Here is a 17,812-nt window from a genome sequence, read left to right on the forward strand (position 1 = left end):
AAGCCTGTATGCGGTGGTGAGCCAACTATTCCATAGTTAATTTTTAAATAGACATCTGTCCCGTTTTCACTTACTGAAGCCTTACACCGTATGGTCTGTGGCACTTGAGTTTAAGCGCACCGCAGAGTGTGTTTACCTTTTTCTTTTGGAAACGTGTTCCGGAAACGAAACCCTGAGGAACCAATCGGAAGTGATCATTAGTGAGCGAGAAGTTGGTCGCTGGGAGGCCCGGGCGGGTCGGCTCCGAATGGAAAGGACTGCGCGGAGAAGTTAGCCCAGGGATATCGAGCCGAAGAACCTGGGAAGGGAAGCCCCCTGGAACGGGAAGGGTGAGGATCTTAGAGGTAAGAGCGAGCGGGGAATGTGGACAGGGACGAGGTCTAGGTGACAGTTTGGGACGCGGGCGCTTTGGATGTAGGGAAAAGTTAGGTGTTGTTCCAGGGAGGCTTGTTCAGATGGGCACGGAACTTGGGATGCGGCTTCCCGGGGCGGGAGAAGGTGTCGCCTCCACACCTGCCGCCGTCATACCTGTTACCCTCCCTCCACCCACCGCCGGCCACCTCCTGCCCTCGGTGTTTGCCGGCAGACACTGCTGTGCTCGTCCACTTCGCTGTGCATCTTCCCAGCGCCGTTTCCGGGCTGGTTGCTCATGCGAAGGGGCTTCGGAGACCTGTTTTCAGAGCAGTAGGAGGAAGGTTTGTAACTGTTGAGCAAGGTGCCGAGTTATAGCGAGTACTCAGAGCGCTCATGTTTGTGATGAAACCAGTTGTCGTGTAGGGTACAGTCCATAACATATTCATGGGGCATTAGGATCGCCTTCCTTGTCATGTTCTCCAGTGAATCTTAGTCTATTCTGTAGGGCCATGTATACGTTTCTGAGAGCATATGCTGTGCCATTTCAGTTTTACTACCAAGAAAGTGTAAACTGAGTTGGCATGAATATTTTTGTTGCTTGATAAACATCTAAATAGAAGCTCCTCTCTGATACACTTAGTGAACAATTTAGTGTCAGTGTCTCCTGAGAAAGTAATTACTCTAATTACTTTAAAATTCCTGTTGCCATATCAGTGATACAAAAGCCCCCACAGCAGCGTCAGTACTATTTCTGAACTAAAATCAGGACACACACCCGGTCCTTTAGAGTACACTGGTGAGGACAGTGAAACAGAAATTTTGAAAGTAAACCACCCCTAACTTTTTTTGAGACATTTGGTAGCCATAACAATATCACCAGTTATAAAAGGGATGAGGGACACGCCCTTTCTAAATGCATGTTACTGAATACAGAAGCAAGTAGAATATCATACTTAAATTATAGGAGCTTGTGAATGTGTTTATATGGTATTCATTTTTTTCATTTTTTACATTTTTAGGTTTTTCAGTAGAGGCCTTGCGGTGCATTTTCACTGGTTAAAAATGACTACTCTTGAGAGTTTAGAAACTAAAGGTAAGTCATCTTCTTTTGATGAGAATTGTTTTTGAAATATGACATTTATGACAATAGGACGAAGGAATGTTTGAGCCAGGTAACTAAATCTCCTCGAGCCCTGGGGAATCGTCTGTGTTTCAGATCTCTTCATGTTTGTTTTGTAATGCAGTGCTTACATTTCAGTACTTCAGGTATGTACAACTGAGTGGTAACATTCAGCGGTACTTATTAGATGACTACTACTGTTAAACATTTAGTGTAAAAGCAAGGTTTTACAGCTGTGTTCTCTGTCCACTGGAAGATTAAACAAGAAGGTGGACCAACAACCAGCTGGTATAAAGAGCTCTTTCCTGCTGCATTGGTGCTAAGGTTCTGCTGTATCAAAGTGTCACAAACTGGTGGCTTTACCAAAAGAAATTTGTATCACAGTTCTGGAGGCGAGAAGTCCAAGATCAAGGTGTTGGCAGAGCTGTGCTCCCTCTGAGGGCACCAGGGGAGGATCTGTTCCAAGCCTCTCTCCTAGTTTCTGGTGGTTTGCTGGCAAATTTGGGGATTCCTTGGCTTGATCACCCTGGTATCTTCCTTTATGTTCTCATGGCATTCTCCCTGTGTGTGTCTCTGTGTCCCAATTTCTCCTTTTCATGAGGACATCAATCATATTGGGTTGGAAGGCCATCCTACTCTAGTATGATCTCATCTTCACTAGTTATGTCTGCAATGACAGACATAACTTGTTTCCAAATAAGGTCACATTCTCAGGTATGGAGGATTAAGACTTACACATATGAAGATTTGGGGGGGATACAATTCAACTCCAAACACTTGCTAACTCCAACAGTTACTTTTTAGTCCTGCCTTGCTTGTCTTCTCTGTAACATTTCACACTGTTGATCACTCCCACCCGGCTGTCAGTGAGAGATGGGAAACTATTTTCTAGAAGCCAGCTTTGCAGCAGCTGACCTCCAACAGCAAACTCTTTAAAGGGGGGTCAGCTATGTTTGGGAAGCAAGGACGAGAAGATCATGCCAATAAATATTTCATTGAATTTAATTCAGCTATGTGACTTTTAGAATATTAGAATAAGCAAACCACAGACTGTAAGGAAAGAAAGAAACTGGGGATTAATGGGAAATCAGAGCGATTAAATGGTGACTAATGTGAAAGTAGTTAGCATAGTGCTTGGCAAAAAACAAAAACCAAATACAATGTTATCATTAGTGATTCAAAGTTAATTATTGCAAGTCCTCTGTGAAATGTAATTATTTTCATTTTATTACTTGTTTGTGATGAGTAGTAGAGTTATAACGCATTTTCACTCACGTAACATTTCATTTGATCTTCTTTTTCCAGTAAGGTAGATTATTCAGCTGTTCGTCCTATTCCTACTTAATATAATGTTAACTGTCGTTAGTGAACAAAAGGTACTTGTATTACATGGTTGACATTTGTCAGTTGTCTGCACTTCCTGTAACTGTCTCAGAAGAGAAGCAAGATTGGTTCGCAATGACAGAACTTCCTCTCAGCAGATGTTCAAGCAATCTTGTTATTAGAGGGATGTGTCCTTGCTGCTAGAGCTGTTTTTGAAAGGGAAACATGCACTAGATCGGAACGATTAGAAAATTAGAATTTCAATCCAGAACTTTTCTTAGAAGCAATACTAAAATTAAAGGTATTAGTAAAAGTGGACCAAATAGGAAAGTCTAAGGCATTTAAGTATTTATAATTCCATAAAATAGTCTAACTTTAATAGTAGTTCTGTGGAATAATAGGTATTAGGTGAAGAAGGATTCCATGGGCAAATAAATTTGGGAAATGCTGGATTAAAGGCGAGATTGTAATCTACAGGACCTCTCAGAGCCCTTAATATACGAATGGACACTGTGAAGCTTCAGAGATACATTGCCCACACTCATTTGACCAGGGGACTCTTGATTCATGGAGCCTGAGACAAAAAACAATGTTTGGATTCCACATCACTAAATATGGGCCTAACTCTTAAGTCCAATATCTATAACACATTTTTTTAATTTAATAATAACTAACTAAACTTTATTAAGTGATGTTGGTGACATATAAAAGAATATTGATAAAATTACCACGTGGCGATCCCTCATTTGCTTACCTGTTTTATAGCTGAATCTGCATGTGTTCTGAAAAGTTTATTTCAGAACAAACTATAACTGAGTTATTAACTAATGATTTAGTGTAGAGGGAAAAAATGTAAGCCATTTGTAAATGAGTTAGTTATTGGATGTTAAAATGAAATCTTCTAGGGAACATGTTAACATTGATGAACCTCAGTAAGCAATTACGATTACCAAGCTCCATTTCATTAAGCTAATGATACAAAGACTGGGAGACATTCCCTGCCCTGAGAATTCCCAACAGTCTAGTCTGCGAGAAAAATTATTTTAAAATACTCTGGCATTTGCATTATTCTGAAAACATGAAGGAATGAGAGGAGGGTCAGGTTAACTGACTTGCCCAGGGTTACACAGGGTGGCATAGGGACTTCAGTTATTTGGACTCAGGCTGGTGGTCTTTCTCCTGCACCATCCTGCTGACTTAGAGTGTCTGTCTTCATAGATTTATATGACAGAGTGTCGAATCATATTCTTTTTGCCTTAGTCTTCTAGAGCAGGGCGTGGCACATGACAGCCTCAGGCCTCCCGAGAACCGTGGCAATCAGCTTGATAATAGACAACACTAACTGAACCCCCCTTGAGCCATGTATTAGCCCAAATTGCAAAAAGAATTCTGTTCTTCTCTATCTGACCTACATTACAAGAATTTGGATGGCTGGTTCCCTTCAAAGAGTGGAGAAGAACGGGGTTTGGTGTTTTGCTTTACTTACTAAGCATTGCTCATAATCTTGGAGCTGGTACCATTGATCATTGTCTTCCCACTTGAGAGAAGGTCATCGCTCATGAATGTGCCCTGGATTGTGCCTGGTGCATATGTAATAAAGGTTTCTGTGTGAGTCACAAGGAAAAGTAGAGTTACGAAAGGGAAGTTACTGGCTGAGAAGATGTCCAGCCCTGACTCCCACTTGCCTTGTTGCCCCCTGTACATTAGCTAGAAGCATAGTTGTTACAGGGAGGGAGCGGCCATGTGATACACAGTGTAACTTCGGTATTCATAAATGCTTGAGTAAGTACAACAGTTTAAATAAAGTTAAGGGTAAATTTAGCTTGAACCAAGTGGGTTGAATCTCTTGATTGGAATTTTATGGCAGATTTTTTTGAAAAGAGGTTTCTGTTAAATATCCATTAATGGTTCAATCTGTAGTTAATTCATAATTCTACATTCTTAACTGCCAGAATATCTTAGTGATAAAATTAAATTTGTATTAGATAGTTAGACAAACTTAAAACCAGATTTTTAGGACATTGGAACGGGCCTTTATTTTTAAAACAGTCCAGTGGAAATTTTCCTTCTCAGTGCTCTGTACTACAGCATGAACTAAGATACCAAACCCTTTATTTCACTTTCTGAAGAATTATTTTGTTCATCTTTTTGAAAATAGAGTCAGCTCTAAGGCTCAAGGGATGTTTTAGTTAACACTTACTATATATATGACAATATCTTTTTTTAATCTAAAATGTTTTTTAAAGTAGTCCATATTAATTATACCCCTATGTCTTTCCACTTGCTGTCTAACTAACATAACTTAGGATTCTGAGTACATTACTATATACATAGGAAAAATTCCCCCCAAAATCTATTAAATGATAAAATAGTCGTAAAGTCTAGTGATACAACTTTGAATGACTAGCATAAAAGAATAAAAGCCAGAATTATGTTTTATGACATTAATTAAGCTTTCTTTCTCCCCTTAGGATCCAAAGTTTATTAGGGATTTTTTAAAAGAATAATAGTAAAAGTAATAAGAGCTAACATTTAATGAGTGCTTACTGTGCCAAACACCATTCTACACACTTTCCGTGTTTTCTTATTTACTTTGAAGTGTTGTATTAAATCATAGGTCCTGAGCATGCAAAAATATAAAACTAAACAAGGACATAAGTAATGGATCTACTGATACATTGGTAGAGTTATTTTGTGAGGCAGTTTGACAATACAGATCTTCACGGGGCACATTAATTCTATTCCAGAGAGCTGATTCAAAAGAAATAATTCAGAGTTGAGAAAAATCTGTAGCTATAAAAGTATTCACTAAAGCGTTATTATAGTGAAAAACTGGAAAGTCTAAATATCCAACAATAGAATCATAATTAAAATCTAATAATGCTATATTAACTTGAAGGAATATTGTAGTCATTAAAATGAATAATATGAAGACTGAAGCAAAATAGAAAAATATATTAAACTTATAAAGTTAATTATGATTGTAAGTATATAAGAATATTGAAGAAATTTGAAGTAATCAAAAGTTATTTTAGAGTGATGAGAATATAGGTAATTTTTTCTTAATACCTTTGGAAGAAGAAGAAAAATAAGCTTATTAAAATGTAGAAACATACTAAATAAGACTAAGGAAAATATTCTTGTTAGGTATTTCCTTTGCTATAAAACAACTTGACAGGTAATTTTTTCATAGCTATTTTCTTAACATTATCCTGAGCAAGCTTACCATTTCCTGTGGTTCTTGGCTGGTAAATTCTATTTCCAGAGCCAGGATCCAGGAACCAAGGTGACAGCAGTCTTTTCTTGAATTTGAAATATTTATACATTATGTTATCCCTCTTTTAATATGGTTTTGTGCTTCAGAAATCCCTAAGAATGGTCTAATTTTAATAAAACCTTATTATTGCTCTTACCAAACTGATTGCTCTCCTAACTGCATGGGTTACAGCAAAACATGATTAATATTTAATTAATATTAATAATTAACATTTAGTTGGTCAAGATATGGTGCTGATATCTAATAGTAATTGAGACTAAGGACATACTTTAGCTTTAAAAAAACCCCAAAAACTAGGAATCCTGTTTCCTGTCTTTGGTTTTGAAGATGTGTATATAAAATATATAGCATAATCATATACTCACATACATATGTATATGCGATTTGGCTAGATAGTAATAAATTCACTAACGACTGATCAATAGTCCATGATTGTTTTTAATCTTTCTACAGAAATATTTTTGTGCCACTTACTGCATGCTTACTATATATTACCCTATAATACATATTATCTTTTCCCAGGTATTTCCTGTCTCCAAAATTCAATAGTAAGTTCCTCGAGCATAGAGGTCCCCACTGCCTTACGCAGTGGCCAGTATTCGGCACCCAGCAGCACGTTTGTTGGCTGTGACCCCTCGAAGTGTATCATTAGAACCTTGTTACATGTGCTCGTCCTTTACCCTCCCCTTGTTAGCATTCATTGTTTATCAGATATAGAATACTAGGTGCAAGACCCTTTACTAAGAATACAGTGGTAAGCAAGAGACATATCATCCCTACCCTCAGGAACTTACATTGAAGTTAAAACCAGAGCTAAGGTCATTGCAGGGTTTTGTCCAGGTCTGTACCAGTAGTAATGGTGGAGATGGAATTCAAACGCCAGACCTGGCGGGTCCCACCGTTCCTATTGTTTCTGTAACACCATGTTCCTTCCATGTGTTGGGGCATAATGCCTGCCCTTAGTGTACTTATCAGAGTCGTGGGGACAGTGAGGTTAGCCTGCACGAAACCCTTAAAATGAACATTATGGTTCCTGATTAAGTTTCAACCCGAATGTTTGAGGCCATGCCAGAGGCATTCACAGAGTGGCCAGAACAACCGGGAAGATTTAATTTAAAGCGTGGCGTTGAAGCTGACTTCTTAGGGATAACTTAGAATCACAATGAGTGGCAAGAGAAACCACTTAAGAAAATAAGAAGTAGCACAGAATCAAAGCGTGATTAGATGCCTAGAAGAGAGAGTATCGAATAGTCTGGTTGGTTAGTTTGCGCAAAGCATTCTTTGAGTTTACAAAACAGAAGAATGTATTTTGAGGTAGATGGTTTCAAATATGCATATATGTAATTGATACTTATGTTTGTATTGAGCCAACATTATTGAGTGTCTACAGGGTGCCAGATGCTTGTTCATAGTGTGTTCTGTTCTTTCTTACACGGCCCTGCAGCACAGTTGTTACTAGTATCTCCATTTTGCAGATTAGGAAACAGATTCATGGAGGGTTCAGTTATTTCCCTACGGTCATACTAGCAAGTAGAGGTCAGAACCAAATACCCTGATTCCAAATCGCGCAATAGAGAAACCGTTTACTTAAGGGAAGCTGGATCCTGTAGGACCTTGTTCATCTTTTTTTGATACAATTGTTTTGAAAGTTACTTTTTACTCTGAACTTCGCCCATTCTTTTTAGTGCCCATAATCCTGAACGTAGGGTAAAGCATGTCTTGGCATTTTCCTGGCATTTCGTTTCAGTGAATAGGTTGTTTCGTTTCCCCTTTTTCAGCCACCCTTACTGCAGCCCCAATCCGGGGAGCAGGAGATGGAATGGAAACTGAGGAACCCCCTAAGTCTGAAGTTACCTCTGGAATCCAACCCGTAAAGCATCACGTCCGTCAGAGTCCACGAAAGAAAGCAATTACGTCAGAGAGCCCAGGAGTTCTTCAGCTGGGGAAGATTCTCACTGAGAAAGCAGTGGAAGTCGAAGCTGTAAGAATATTAGTTCCCAAAGCTGCTATAACTCACGTTGTCCCCGACAAAAATGCAAAGGTTAAGTCTCTAGGACATCATAAAGGAGACTTCCTTGGTCAGTCCGAGGGAGGTGTAGAAGCTAGGAAGGAACGATCAGAGGTGAAGAATGTACTGGAAAAGCTCAAGAACTCTGAAAGGAGGTTACTACAGGACAAAGAAGGTCTTTCGAACCAGCTCCGAGTACAGACAGAGGTAAGAACCGCCTCAGTAGCTTTAATGAAGACTGCTCTTTATACCGGCCCTTCTAAGCCTTAATGTTGGAAAACTACAATTCCTCTTGGGAAAATAGTTGTCATTCACTATAGCTTGTCATTTAAAGTGCTTCCTCTTAAATTTCACATTCTCTCTCAGGGCCTCTGGTAGAACTAGTATACAAGTATGTTGGGAACTTGTCCTCTAAACCAAGTTGAAGATGGAAGTGAGTTGTAAAGGAGGTTACAGTTACAAACTTCTAGACCAAACATTGACCAAGTCAGCCTTTGAAATGGACTCGTTAGCAACCCGTTTTAAGGATCTGTAAATTCCAAGTATTTCTGCCTATGTGTGCCCAATACTTGGAATAAAGAGAATGGTGGGGTAAATATTGGTATCATCACCGTCAATGGAAAACGACGTCTAGTGCTCCACTATGTCTCCTTACTCTACACTTTAGTAGGCACTGCCTTCCGAAGCCGCCTCTTCGTTTCCCTATTAGACTAGACGTTTTGCTAGATGTTAGTCTTTGTGGCACCATGTTAGTGCTTCTTACCCAAATATGTTTTAGTGCAGTTTTAAATAACATTTCTAAATGTAGTAGAAGTACGCATTTATTTGTAAACATATCTGAAAATACAGAAAACAAAATAATACCACCTATAATCACAGCATCCAGGTATACTGCATAATTATATATATTGAGTTTATTTTTTGTCTTATAACCCACTTTTTTTAGTTATTAATGTTTTTTTATGTCAGGATATTCTATTACAACATCATTATTAATAGCAACTGTTCTTCAAATGGCTGCACCATATACCAAAATCTATTGGATATTTATATTTTAATTTTTTGCGTTTTTAATAACAGTGTAAAAAAATGTGCCTTTGGATATCCTGAATAGCTTCCTTTGCATAAATTCTTAAAAGTGAAAATCCTAGGGCACAAAGAAATTAATTTTTAAATGTTGAATAAGATTTAAAAAAACACATAAAACATTTTCTTTCATATTTTTTAACAAAACTTATTGGTTTTATTTTCTAATATTTTACCTTTAAGTGTTGACTGGAAACAGTTTGTAATTTTTATGATAATGTTGGTATTCTTATTATAAGAGGCTCAATTTATAACCACATGGGCTACAAATATAAAGATAGAGATAAATATGGTTAGTATATGTATATTCTGAAACTTAAATATTTGATATCCCTCTTGGATGTACACTTTAAGTCATGGAGGTCCAAATCACATGAAAGTTTCGCTTTTGTTCATTTTGCCACAGTGAAGTCACTGAGCTTCACATAAGCTTGTTATTTTGGTCATTTGCCTTCTAGGTCAATCGTGAGTTAAAAAAGTTGCTGGTGGCTTCTGTTGGGGACGACCTTCAGTATCACTTTGAACGTCTAGCCCGTGAGAAAAATCAGCTTATTCTAGAAAACGAAGCCCTAGGTCGAAACACAGCTCAACTTGCCGAGCAGTTGGAGCGCATGTCAATACAGTGTGATGTGTGGCGAAGCAAATTCCTCGCGAGCAGGTATTTCCTATTTTCAATAGTATTTCATTTTCCAGTTTTGCTCTGTCAGATTTTTGACCCATAACACAAGAAAGTAGATTGCAGTGTGAAAAATTCTGAGTCAGGTTGTTAACATACTTCCTGTATTATTCAAGCTGCGAACTCTGCGTCTGTGCTGGTCACAGTCTCCGTAACTGGAGAAGTGATACCATAAGGACCCTCCCTCATTCCGCAATTCTAGGTTATGACTCGATCACACAAGTCACTCCTACTCCAGTGTTTAATACCAAAACAAAACTGTAAACTGAGACACCTAGGAAATATTAAAATTACAAAAATCCAAATTATTTTTCCCATCTTCTGTCGGGAGAACTCAAATATCATTGCCACTCCGTAAGATAATATTATTTATCATTTGTGCTCTGTCCTCTTAGTATGTAACTATATAACAGAGCTTCCCAACCCTTTCTCTCCACGCTCAAAGAGAAAATGGTACATCTGTATGGCATACTGGATGAGGCTTCTCTCCAACATGAAGTGGCAACCGCAGGGCTCAAGTCCAGGCCCAGGGACACACTGATAGTTGGGAACCTCGGCTGTACGTTATGATTCTTCGTCTATTCATCCCCTCCTCCTGCTCCCAGCATTGAGTTACTGGGGAACAGGGTCTGGGTGTTAGCCGTCTGTGTTATGTCCTGGGCTTAGCCAAGTGCTTCACACATAATATGCTTAATGACTGTTGATTTAAATCCAGTCATCTGGAGATCTCTCACAAAATACCAAAGGTTTCCAGGCTGTACTTTATGAATCACTGATTGTGGTGAGTAAATTTTCAGGAAAGTATTTCTTCATGTCTTAGTATCTGTGATACTTTCTAGTAACTGACTACTCTCTTAAAGTCCTTAGTTTATTTTCTGATTATATTAGTATTGGATGCTCTTTGGAGAAATGAGCTTAGTGTTTATTGTCTTACAATAAACATTAATTAATTCTCATTGCACTGCTTCAGAGGCAAGTGATGCGTATGTTACACAGGTTATTGTAATACGTACCTTTTTTAACATCCTGATCAAAACTGATAGTAACATTCTAAGGACAGTAAAAATTATACTTTTTGATATTTTAGTTGGTGTAATCATTCAATGTCAAAATAGTTTTCATATTAAGGAATTCAGTGGTTGCTATGGTCTGAGACTTTTAATTTTAGTTTTAAGATTTTCAGCTAAATAAATATACTTAAAATTTTGCTTCCATTCCATCCATAGGGCACCAGTTAAATAAATTTCAGTACATCCAATCAGAAGAAAACACAAAGCTTTTTTTTTGTTTTTTTTAAAGGGCATGAGATAGCTCTGTATGTGCTAATATGAAAAACTCACCAAGATAAACTATTAGGTGAAAAACAGCAAAGTATAAAAATGTTTGTATTAAATAATCCCTTTTTTGTAAATAAAATGGATATATTTATTTTTAACACATTCTTTTATTTTTAATATACAAAATTATTTTTTTCTGGAAAAATGTATATGAATTTTGGTTATATGTAAAAGAAGGATGGGATGCCGGACAGGAGGAAAGACTTAGTTTTCCTTTTATAGAAGCCTTTCTATATTATTTTAATATTTTTCTTACAGCAAAGAGGTAATTGGATAGTAGGAAAATAGTACATTTTTGTTTTCCTCTAAAATTTTCTGTATTTAACACATTAGTGTTATTTTTGTTTCCAAAATTTGATAAATCTGGAGTAAGACTGAGGTACATTCCAAAAGTCACTATATAAGCAACGTGAAAGAACCGTTTCCTTTTTCATTTTGTAAATGAATATTTTAATCGGATCCCTTTAATGAGTTCTCAGCTCATAAACATTTTGGATGCTTTTTAGTGAAGATTTAAAAACAGAAGTAAGTTGACTATGTTAAATCTTCTTTGTAAGCTTTTGAAGGTAACAGTTGCAAAAGTAGTATATTCACTTTTTGTACTGTTATTGTCAGAGGGAGTACATGTGAGATTTGAATCCCTTTCAGGGTGATGGCGGATGAGTTGACCAACTCCAGAGCGGTTTTGCAGCGTCAGCACCGTGATGCACAGAGCGCAATACAGGATCTCCTGAGTGAACGGGAACAGCTCCGTCAGGAAATGAGAGCTACCCAGAAGTATGGCACTTGTCTACCCTTTGAACTCTTCTGCTTTCTCCTGCAGTTTTTGTTATGACGACAGTTCTTTCGTGCTTCTACATTTAATAACTTACTGAGCATATACTTCGAGTAGCATTTCAAAATAGATGACCAGGAGAGGGAGGAAGAATAAACAAATAGAGGCTATGCTTCATGCTTTCTTCACTGGGGAGAGAATTAGTTATATCTGTAATAGAAGTCTCTGGATTTAAAAGTCGTTTTTGGTTATATTTGTAGCCCTTTTGTGTAACTTTTGGTAGAAGCCAAAAAGTGTGCCAGTCTTTCCTTTGGAAGGATCTCTTTTTGAGGACCATGCTGCAGTATTAGAGCTTATTTTCAAGTCCATATGCTCCAGCTCTATCAAAATGGATGGTCTTCCTTAAAAATGCTTTGTACTTCTATATAATTGTTTTATTGGAAATCAAGTCAGTAAGGGCCAAAGAGGAAGTCATAGGGGAAATTGGAAGAATGAAAACACAATATATCAAAAAATCAGATTTTCTGGGAGGAAACTAAAGTGGTATTTAGAGGGACATTTATAACTTTCAATGCTTATTTTAGAAAAGAAGAAAGATCTCATCAGTCATCTAAGCTTCCTCCTTAAGAAACACAAAGAATAAATTAAGCAAAAGGAAAAAACAATAAGGACAAGAGCTGAAATAAATGAAATAGAAAGCCCAATGCGGGTTCTTTGAAAAGATAAATTTAAGAAACCTCAGTATAATGAGGGAAAAAACAAAAAGATACAGAGCATCAATATCAATCAAGAATGAGAAGGAGTGGGTACACTACAGAGTCTGTAGACATAAAAAAGATAAGGGGATATTATGAACCACTGTGTGCCAGGAAAGTCAACAACTTAAATGAAATGGACAAACTCCTTAAAAGACACAAACTACCAAAGGGTACTCAAGAACAGATAACCTGAATAGGTGTAACCTATTAACACGATTGTATTTGTAGTTAAAAACCTTCCAGTAAAGGAAACTCCAGGCCTAGATGGGTTTACTGGTGAATACTAGCCAACATCTAAGGAAGAAATAAAACCAAATTTACAAAAACTCTTCTAGAAAATAGAGGAGTAGGGAACAATTTCCAACTCATTGTGTGAGGCCAGCATTATCTTGATACCAAAACCAGATAGAGACATTGCAAGAAAACTACAGACCATTATCGCTTATGAACAGAGATGCAAAAATCCTGACCAGAGTTTTAGTGAATCAAATCTAACAATGTACAGTCACGCACTGCATAAAGACATCTTGGTCAGTGGCGGACCTATGGGGGTCCCCTAAGATGACAATGGAGCTGAAACATTCCTGTCACCTAGTTAGGTGGTAGCGAAATGTACTACTCACTGTCTGTGGTGATGCTTGTGAAAACAAACTGCGCCGCCAGTCGCATAAAAGCACAGCACATACAATTAAGTACAATCTGTATGCTTAATAATGATCATAAATGACTGTTACTGGTTTATGTGTTTACTACACTTTTTATCATTATTTTAGAGTGTACTTTGCACGTATAAAAAGTTTGCTGTAAGACAGTGTGCCGTGTTACATCTCCTACGTCTCGTGCCTCCTGATGGCATCATTTTCTCTTGTGCTGGATCTAATTTCGTGGTGTTCTGTGCAGTGACCTGCTGTGCAGGCTTGTAGCCTAGGAGCAGCAGGCTCTACCTGGCCTAGGTGTGCAGTAGGCTGTACCACCTAGGCTCGTGCAAGTGACTCTGTGATGTTCGCACAACGACAAAATCACCTAATGACACACTTCTCAGGGGGTACCCTCGTCATTAAATGGCACATGACTATAAAAAGGTTTATACTTCACATCCAAGTAGGTTTTAGCTCAGGACTTTCAGGTTGATATATCATTCAAAAGTCAATTGATGTAACTCACCAAAAAAGAAATACGATATATGACTATCTCGAGATGCACAAATCAAATCAGTAGTTCTATACTACTAAATGAGTAGTATATTTATAGTATATTTATAATATACTAGTATATTTTATCAATACTAAAATGGGAGAATGAAAAACATCTGAATGAAAAAACTCTGTTGAGTGATTTTCAGATAGTAACCTAATAAATTGGTAAGTGCTTTCTGTAGTCTAACTTGTTTTATCAGACTTTCTGATTTATTGAACTCGGAAAGAAAGATATGGGAGAAAGATACACGATTTCAGAAATACATTTCTCAATCACGTAGTCGTCCTGATTTGTCTGTTTTATCCTCTTACTGATGTTCCGTGTCCATGTGTGTTCCATGCAGGTTACTGGAGGAGCTCTTGGTCTGCCTGCAGTGGGGGAGAGAGAAAACCTACTACCCTTGCACCCAGCCTCACACCACAGCAGAACTAGCACTGACAAATCACAGGCTGGCAAAAGCCATAAATTCTCGTCTTCTGGGAAATGTTGGCACTAATGGTCAAAAAAAGACCCCACCAGCAGTTGAATTCTGCAGCACCCCAGCAGAAAAAATGGCTGAAACGGTAAATGATTGCTTTGTGATCTGTGGAACTTCTAATGCTGTCCTCGTATGGCAGGCTGGTGTGTGCTAATGCGGAGGGCTTGGCACTGGGAGTCAGGCAGGAAGGCGTCTGATTCTCGTGCTGATGGGAAAATGATTTCCTCCTCTGAGCTTTGATTTTCTTGAACGTTATTACACTGTTCTTAAGGAGAAAACTATAATTGTTTTGAAAAGGCCTAGTTTTTTAGCTACTGAATCATTGGTAATCCTTTTCTTGAGCTCATTTTAATAGGCAAACTATGTAGAATTTTTAATTTAGTAACCATGGGTAGATAATAGATTACTTCTAAGAAATTATTTGTTAATTTGTGAATGTGCCAAATACTGCAGAATCAGATAGTGCAGACCTGGTACCTACAGTCCCTGGGTGAATTCATGTAGGTGACGTGTCAAATACTACGGGCTCATAGTTCTGTGACCACGACCACGTTCGCCTCCATTACACTTCAATATCCAATCCCCGTGTCAGCTTAGGCTTTGTTAGTAACTAGAACTGCTCGGCTCTTAAGACCTTCAGCTCAGCACCTCTCCGTGATCTGTGATCTCAGCTTCTTTTCTCACCAGCTCTGATTCCTTCATTCTGATTATCCCTGTTCCTTGATCACATCATAATTGTTATTCTCTTGGTCCCTACATTTTTCCCTTCATCTCATCAGCTCCCTCCTGGCTTCTCTTCCTGCCATAGTTTGCCTACACTCCATTCTTAAGTGCCTTTGTCCCTTGTCCTTCTCTCGGGTAACCTGAAGACTTCAAATGACACAGTATTTCTGAGCTCAGAAGACATGTCGCTGGACATCTCCATGTTTGTCCCACAGACAGCTAAAAATAGATCTACCACTTCTTTTCTCCTTGGTTTTGCATTTGTTCTCTCCCCTGTACTAAAAAGGAAAAAAGAAAAATAACCTGCTTGTTCTCCTGTACTCCCTGTCTTAGTGAACTATACCTACTACGCAGGGGTGTTTTGAGGATTCGATAGAATAATGCAGATAAAGCCCATAGCAGATTCCAGTATAATTTCTCACCCAGTGGTAACTATCATTCTTATTATTTCCTTCATCCCCCAGTCCTGTTGATTTTACACATCCTATCAGTTCCTTCTAATTTATCCCCTCTCCCAAGTTGAAACACTGACCTCCAGCCTCAACTGTTGCCAACGGCCGCCTCATCAATATCCCTGTCTTGCTTTTCACCTGCCTCTAGGCCATCTTCTACTGCCAGAGAGTTATTTCACAAATGCCAGCCCCCAAACAATACCAGTTCATTTATCTTGGGACTCCTGTTCACACAGGCCCAGTCTTAGTACTGAACCTGAGTTCTTTCATATGGTACAGGATTTTCGTAATTTTGACTCCATCTTCCCTTCTCAAGGATCATTTCCCAGGTGTCCCTCCAACAAACACATTCAACTCACATTCCCGCCGTTAACCACTTTTTAGTCCACAGACACGCCACTGCAGCTCACGCCTCTACATTGTTTTCCTTCTGCTTCGACTGCCCTTCCAGCACCTTTCTACCTTTAAGAATCAGCCTTTCCTGAATCTCACTGGCAAACCTAGATGTTCCTACCTTCTGGCTTCCATTGTATTTTATACACACACTTATTACAGCTCTTTAACATGTTAAATTGTAATTGTCTGATTCTCCATCTCCTAGACTATAAGCTTTTTAGGGGTGGGGACTGTCTTATGTTTCCTCAAGGGCGGGCATCATCCTTTGCAAATAGTAGGTATTCAGCTATTTAAATCAATCAGCATCTAAAACTAAAGCCATCATCATCTTTATCCTCTCCATTCTCCTTTTCTCTTTCTGGGGAAATCGCGTCACTGCCTTCCAGTTGCTGCCAGCAACATCTGGTATAACTGACTGCTCCGTCTTTCTTTCCCTTGGCGTATGGAACCACTGTTCCGCACGGTTCCTTTCCAGTGGCAATGCCTACCTCCTTTGAACCATAACCCATGGTTGGGAGAATAGGAACATGAGAAATAGGAACTATGAGCCAGAGTTACCATGTTATCCTCAGCCTCACTTGGAGAATTGTTTCAACCCAAGAGTTCCTCCTGTTATGAGTCTCAGAAAAGTCAGAGCAGAAGAATTTGAGAGCGCGGTGTCCATCAATAAACCAAGAGCATTTACTGCATACGTCTGACATTACTTCTTACTTTCCTTAGGTTCTACGCATTTTGGACCCAGTTACCTGTACAGAGAACTCACCTGATGATCCATTTTCTGAGTCTTCACCAACTACCCTACTTGCTACAAAGAAAAATATTGGCCGATTCCATCCCTATACTAGATACGAAAACATCACTTTGAATTGCTGCACTCACTGCCAGGGAGAACTCATTGTCCTCTAACACTCGGACATCGGCGGCAGGTCGCAGGCACTGGCTTGTTATCCGAGAGTCTTTATCACTTGGGGGGGGGGGGGTCTTAAAACGCTAGACGTAACCTCACTTTCTGTTTAAGTACTCGATATCCCCAAAGATATTTCATGTACTAGACTCCACATTACCCTTTCTGAATAAATATCTCAGGGTAAGAAAAGAATGAAACTGTAGATAGATATATTTAAAGGAGAGAATGCTTTCCAGGTATTCCATGATACTTTACCTAAAGGACTCTAAAAGAAAAAATTGTATACCTTTCTTTTAGACTATCAGTTACTGTTTATCTTGCTATATATTTTATATGAAATCAAGGACTGGCACACTGTCACCTTGGGTCCTATGCAGCCATACCCACTCATTTCCTATTGTCCACGGTGGGTTTTTTGCAGTATATCAGCAGAGCTGAGTAGGTGACACAGGGCCGCAAAGCCTAAAATATTTACTATCTTGCTCTTCGTGGAAAAAGTTTTCTGACCCCTACTCTAAAGTAATAATAGCTGGTGGGGGGTTGGGTGAGGGAGTGTCGTTTTTCTTTTCAGGCTACAAAGGAGGCTTTTGGAAAACTGTAGGTAAAGGGACTAATCTTTTGAAAATAAATGCTATATGTTGGGAAAATTTAAAATATTTTACAGCCATATTAACAAGTGCTTCAGTAAAACATGTTCTCATGTTGGTTTTGTGCAGGGGGTTCCATATTTTGAATGGATGCTACTTGTCATACATAGAACAAACAGATTCTAAATATTGAGCTCATTTTGGCAAATGCAATACAATAGGAATATCTAATTTGATATTTATAAAATATGGTGGAGAAAATAGGATTTTTCTAGAACATTATACGAAGTCAAACATGCAATCCATCGATTAATTTATAATGTAATATCTTATTATTTATGATGGACAATCACAAGAC

The 17,812-nt window shown here is 38.5% G+C and overlaps 1 protein-coding gene across 1 annotated transcript; it reads left to right on the forward strand.

Moving 5' to 3' along the window:
- The first annotated feature begins 3 nt into the window (after positions 1-3).
- BLZF1 (basic leucine zipper nuclear factor 1) lies at positions 4-16,935 on the forward strand. Its single transcript, XM_033093805.1, has 7 exons — positions 4-344; positions 1,374-1,447; positions 7,853-8,289; positions 9,627-9,826; positions 11,830-11,958; positions 14,255-14,474; positions 16,681-16,935. The coding sequence occupies exons 2-7, from the start codon at positions 1,417-1,419 to the stop codon at positions 16,864-16,866; spliced, it is 1,203 nt and encodes a 400-aa protein (XP_032949696.1). The 5' UTR covers positions 4-344; positions 1,374-1,416; the 3' UTR covers positions 16,867-16,935.
- Positions 16,936-17,812: the final 877 nt, after the last annotated feature.

The sequence above is a fragment of the Rhinolophus ferrumequinum genome, chromosome 22 (assembly GCF_004115265.2).
Source record: "Rhinolophus ferrumequinum isolate MPI-CBG mRhiFer1 chromosome 22, mRhiFer1_v1.p, whole genome shotgun sequence".
NCBI lineage: Eukaryota > Metazoa > Chordata > Mammalia > Chiroptera > Rhinolophidae > Rhinolophus > Rhinolophus ferrumequinum.

Bases quoted from the DNA above. Each gene is read 5' to 3' on its own strand.
- BLZF1 (XM_033093805.1), top strand. From the start codon at position 1,417: ATGACTACTCTTGAGAGTTTAGAAACTAAAG. The intron at 8,290-9,626 runs GTAAGAACCGCC...TTTGCCTTCTAG, and splicing joins AGCTCCGAGTACAGACAGAG to GTCAATCGTGAGTTAAAAAA. The intron at 14,475-16,680 runs GTAAATGATTGC...TACTTTCCTTAG, and splicing joins CAGAAAAAATGGCTGAAACG to GTTCTACGCATTTTGGACCC.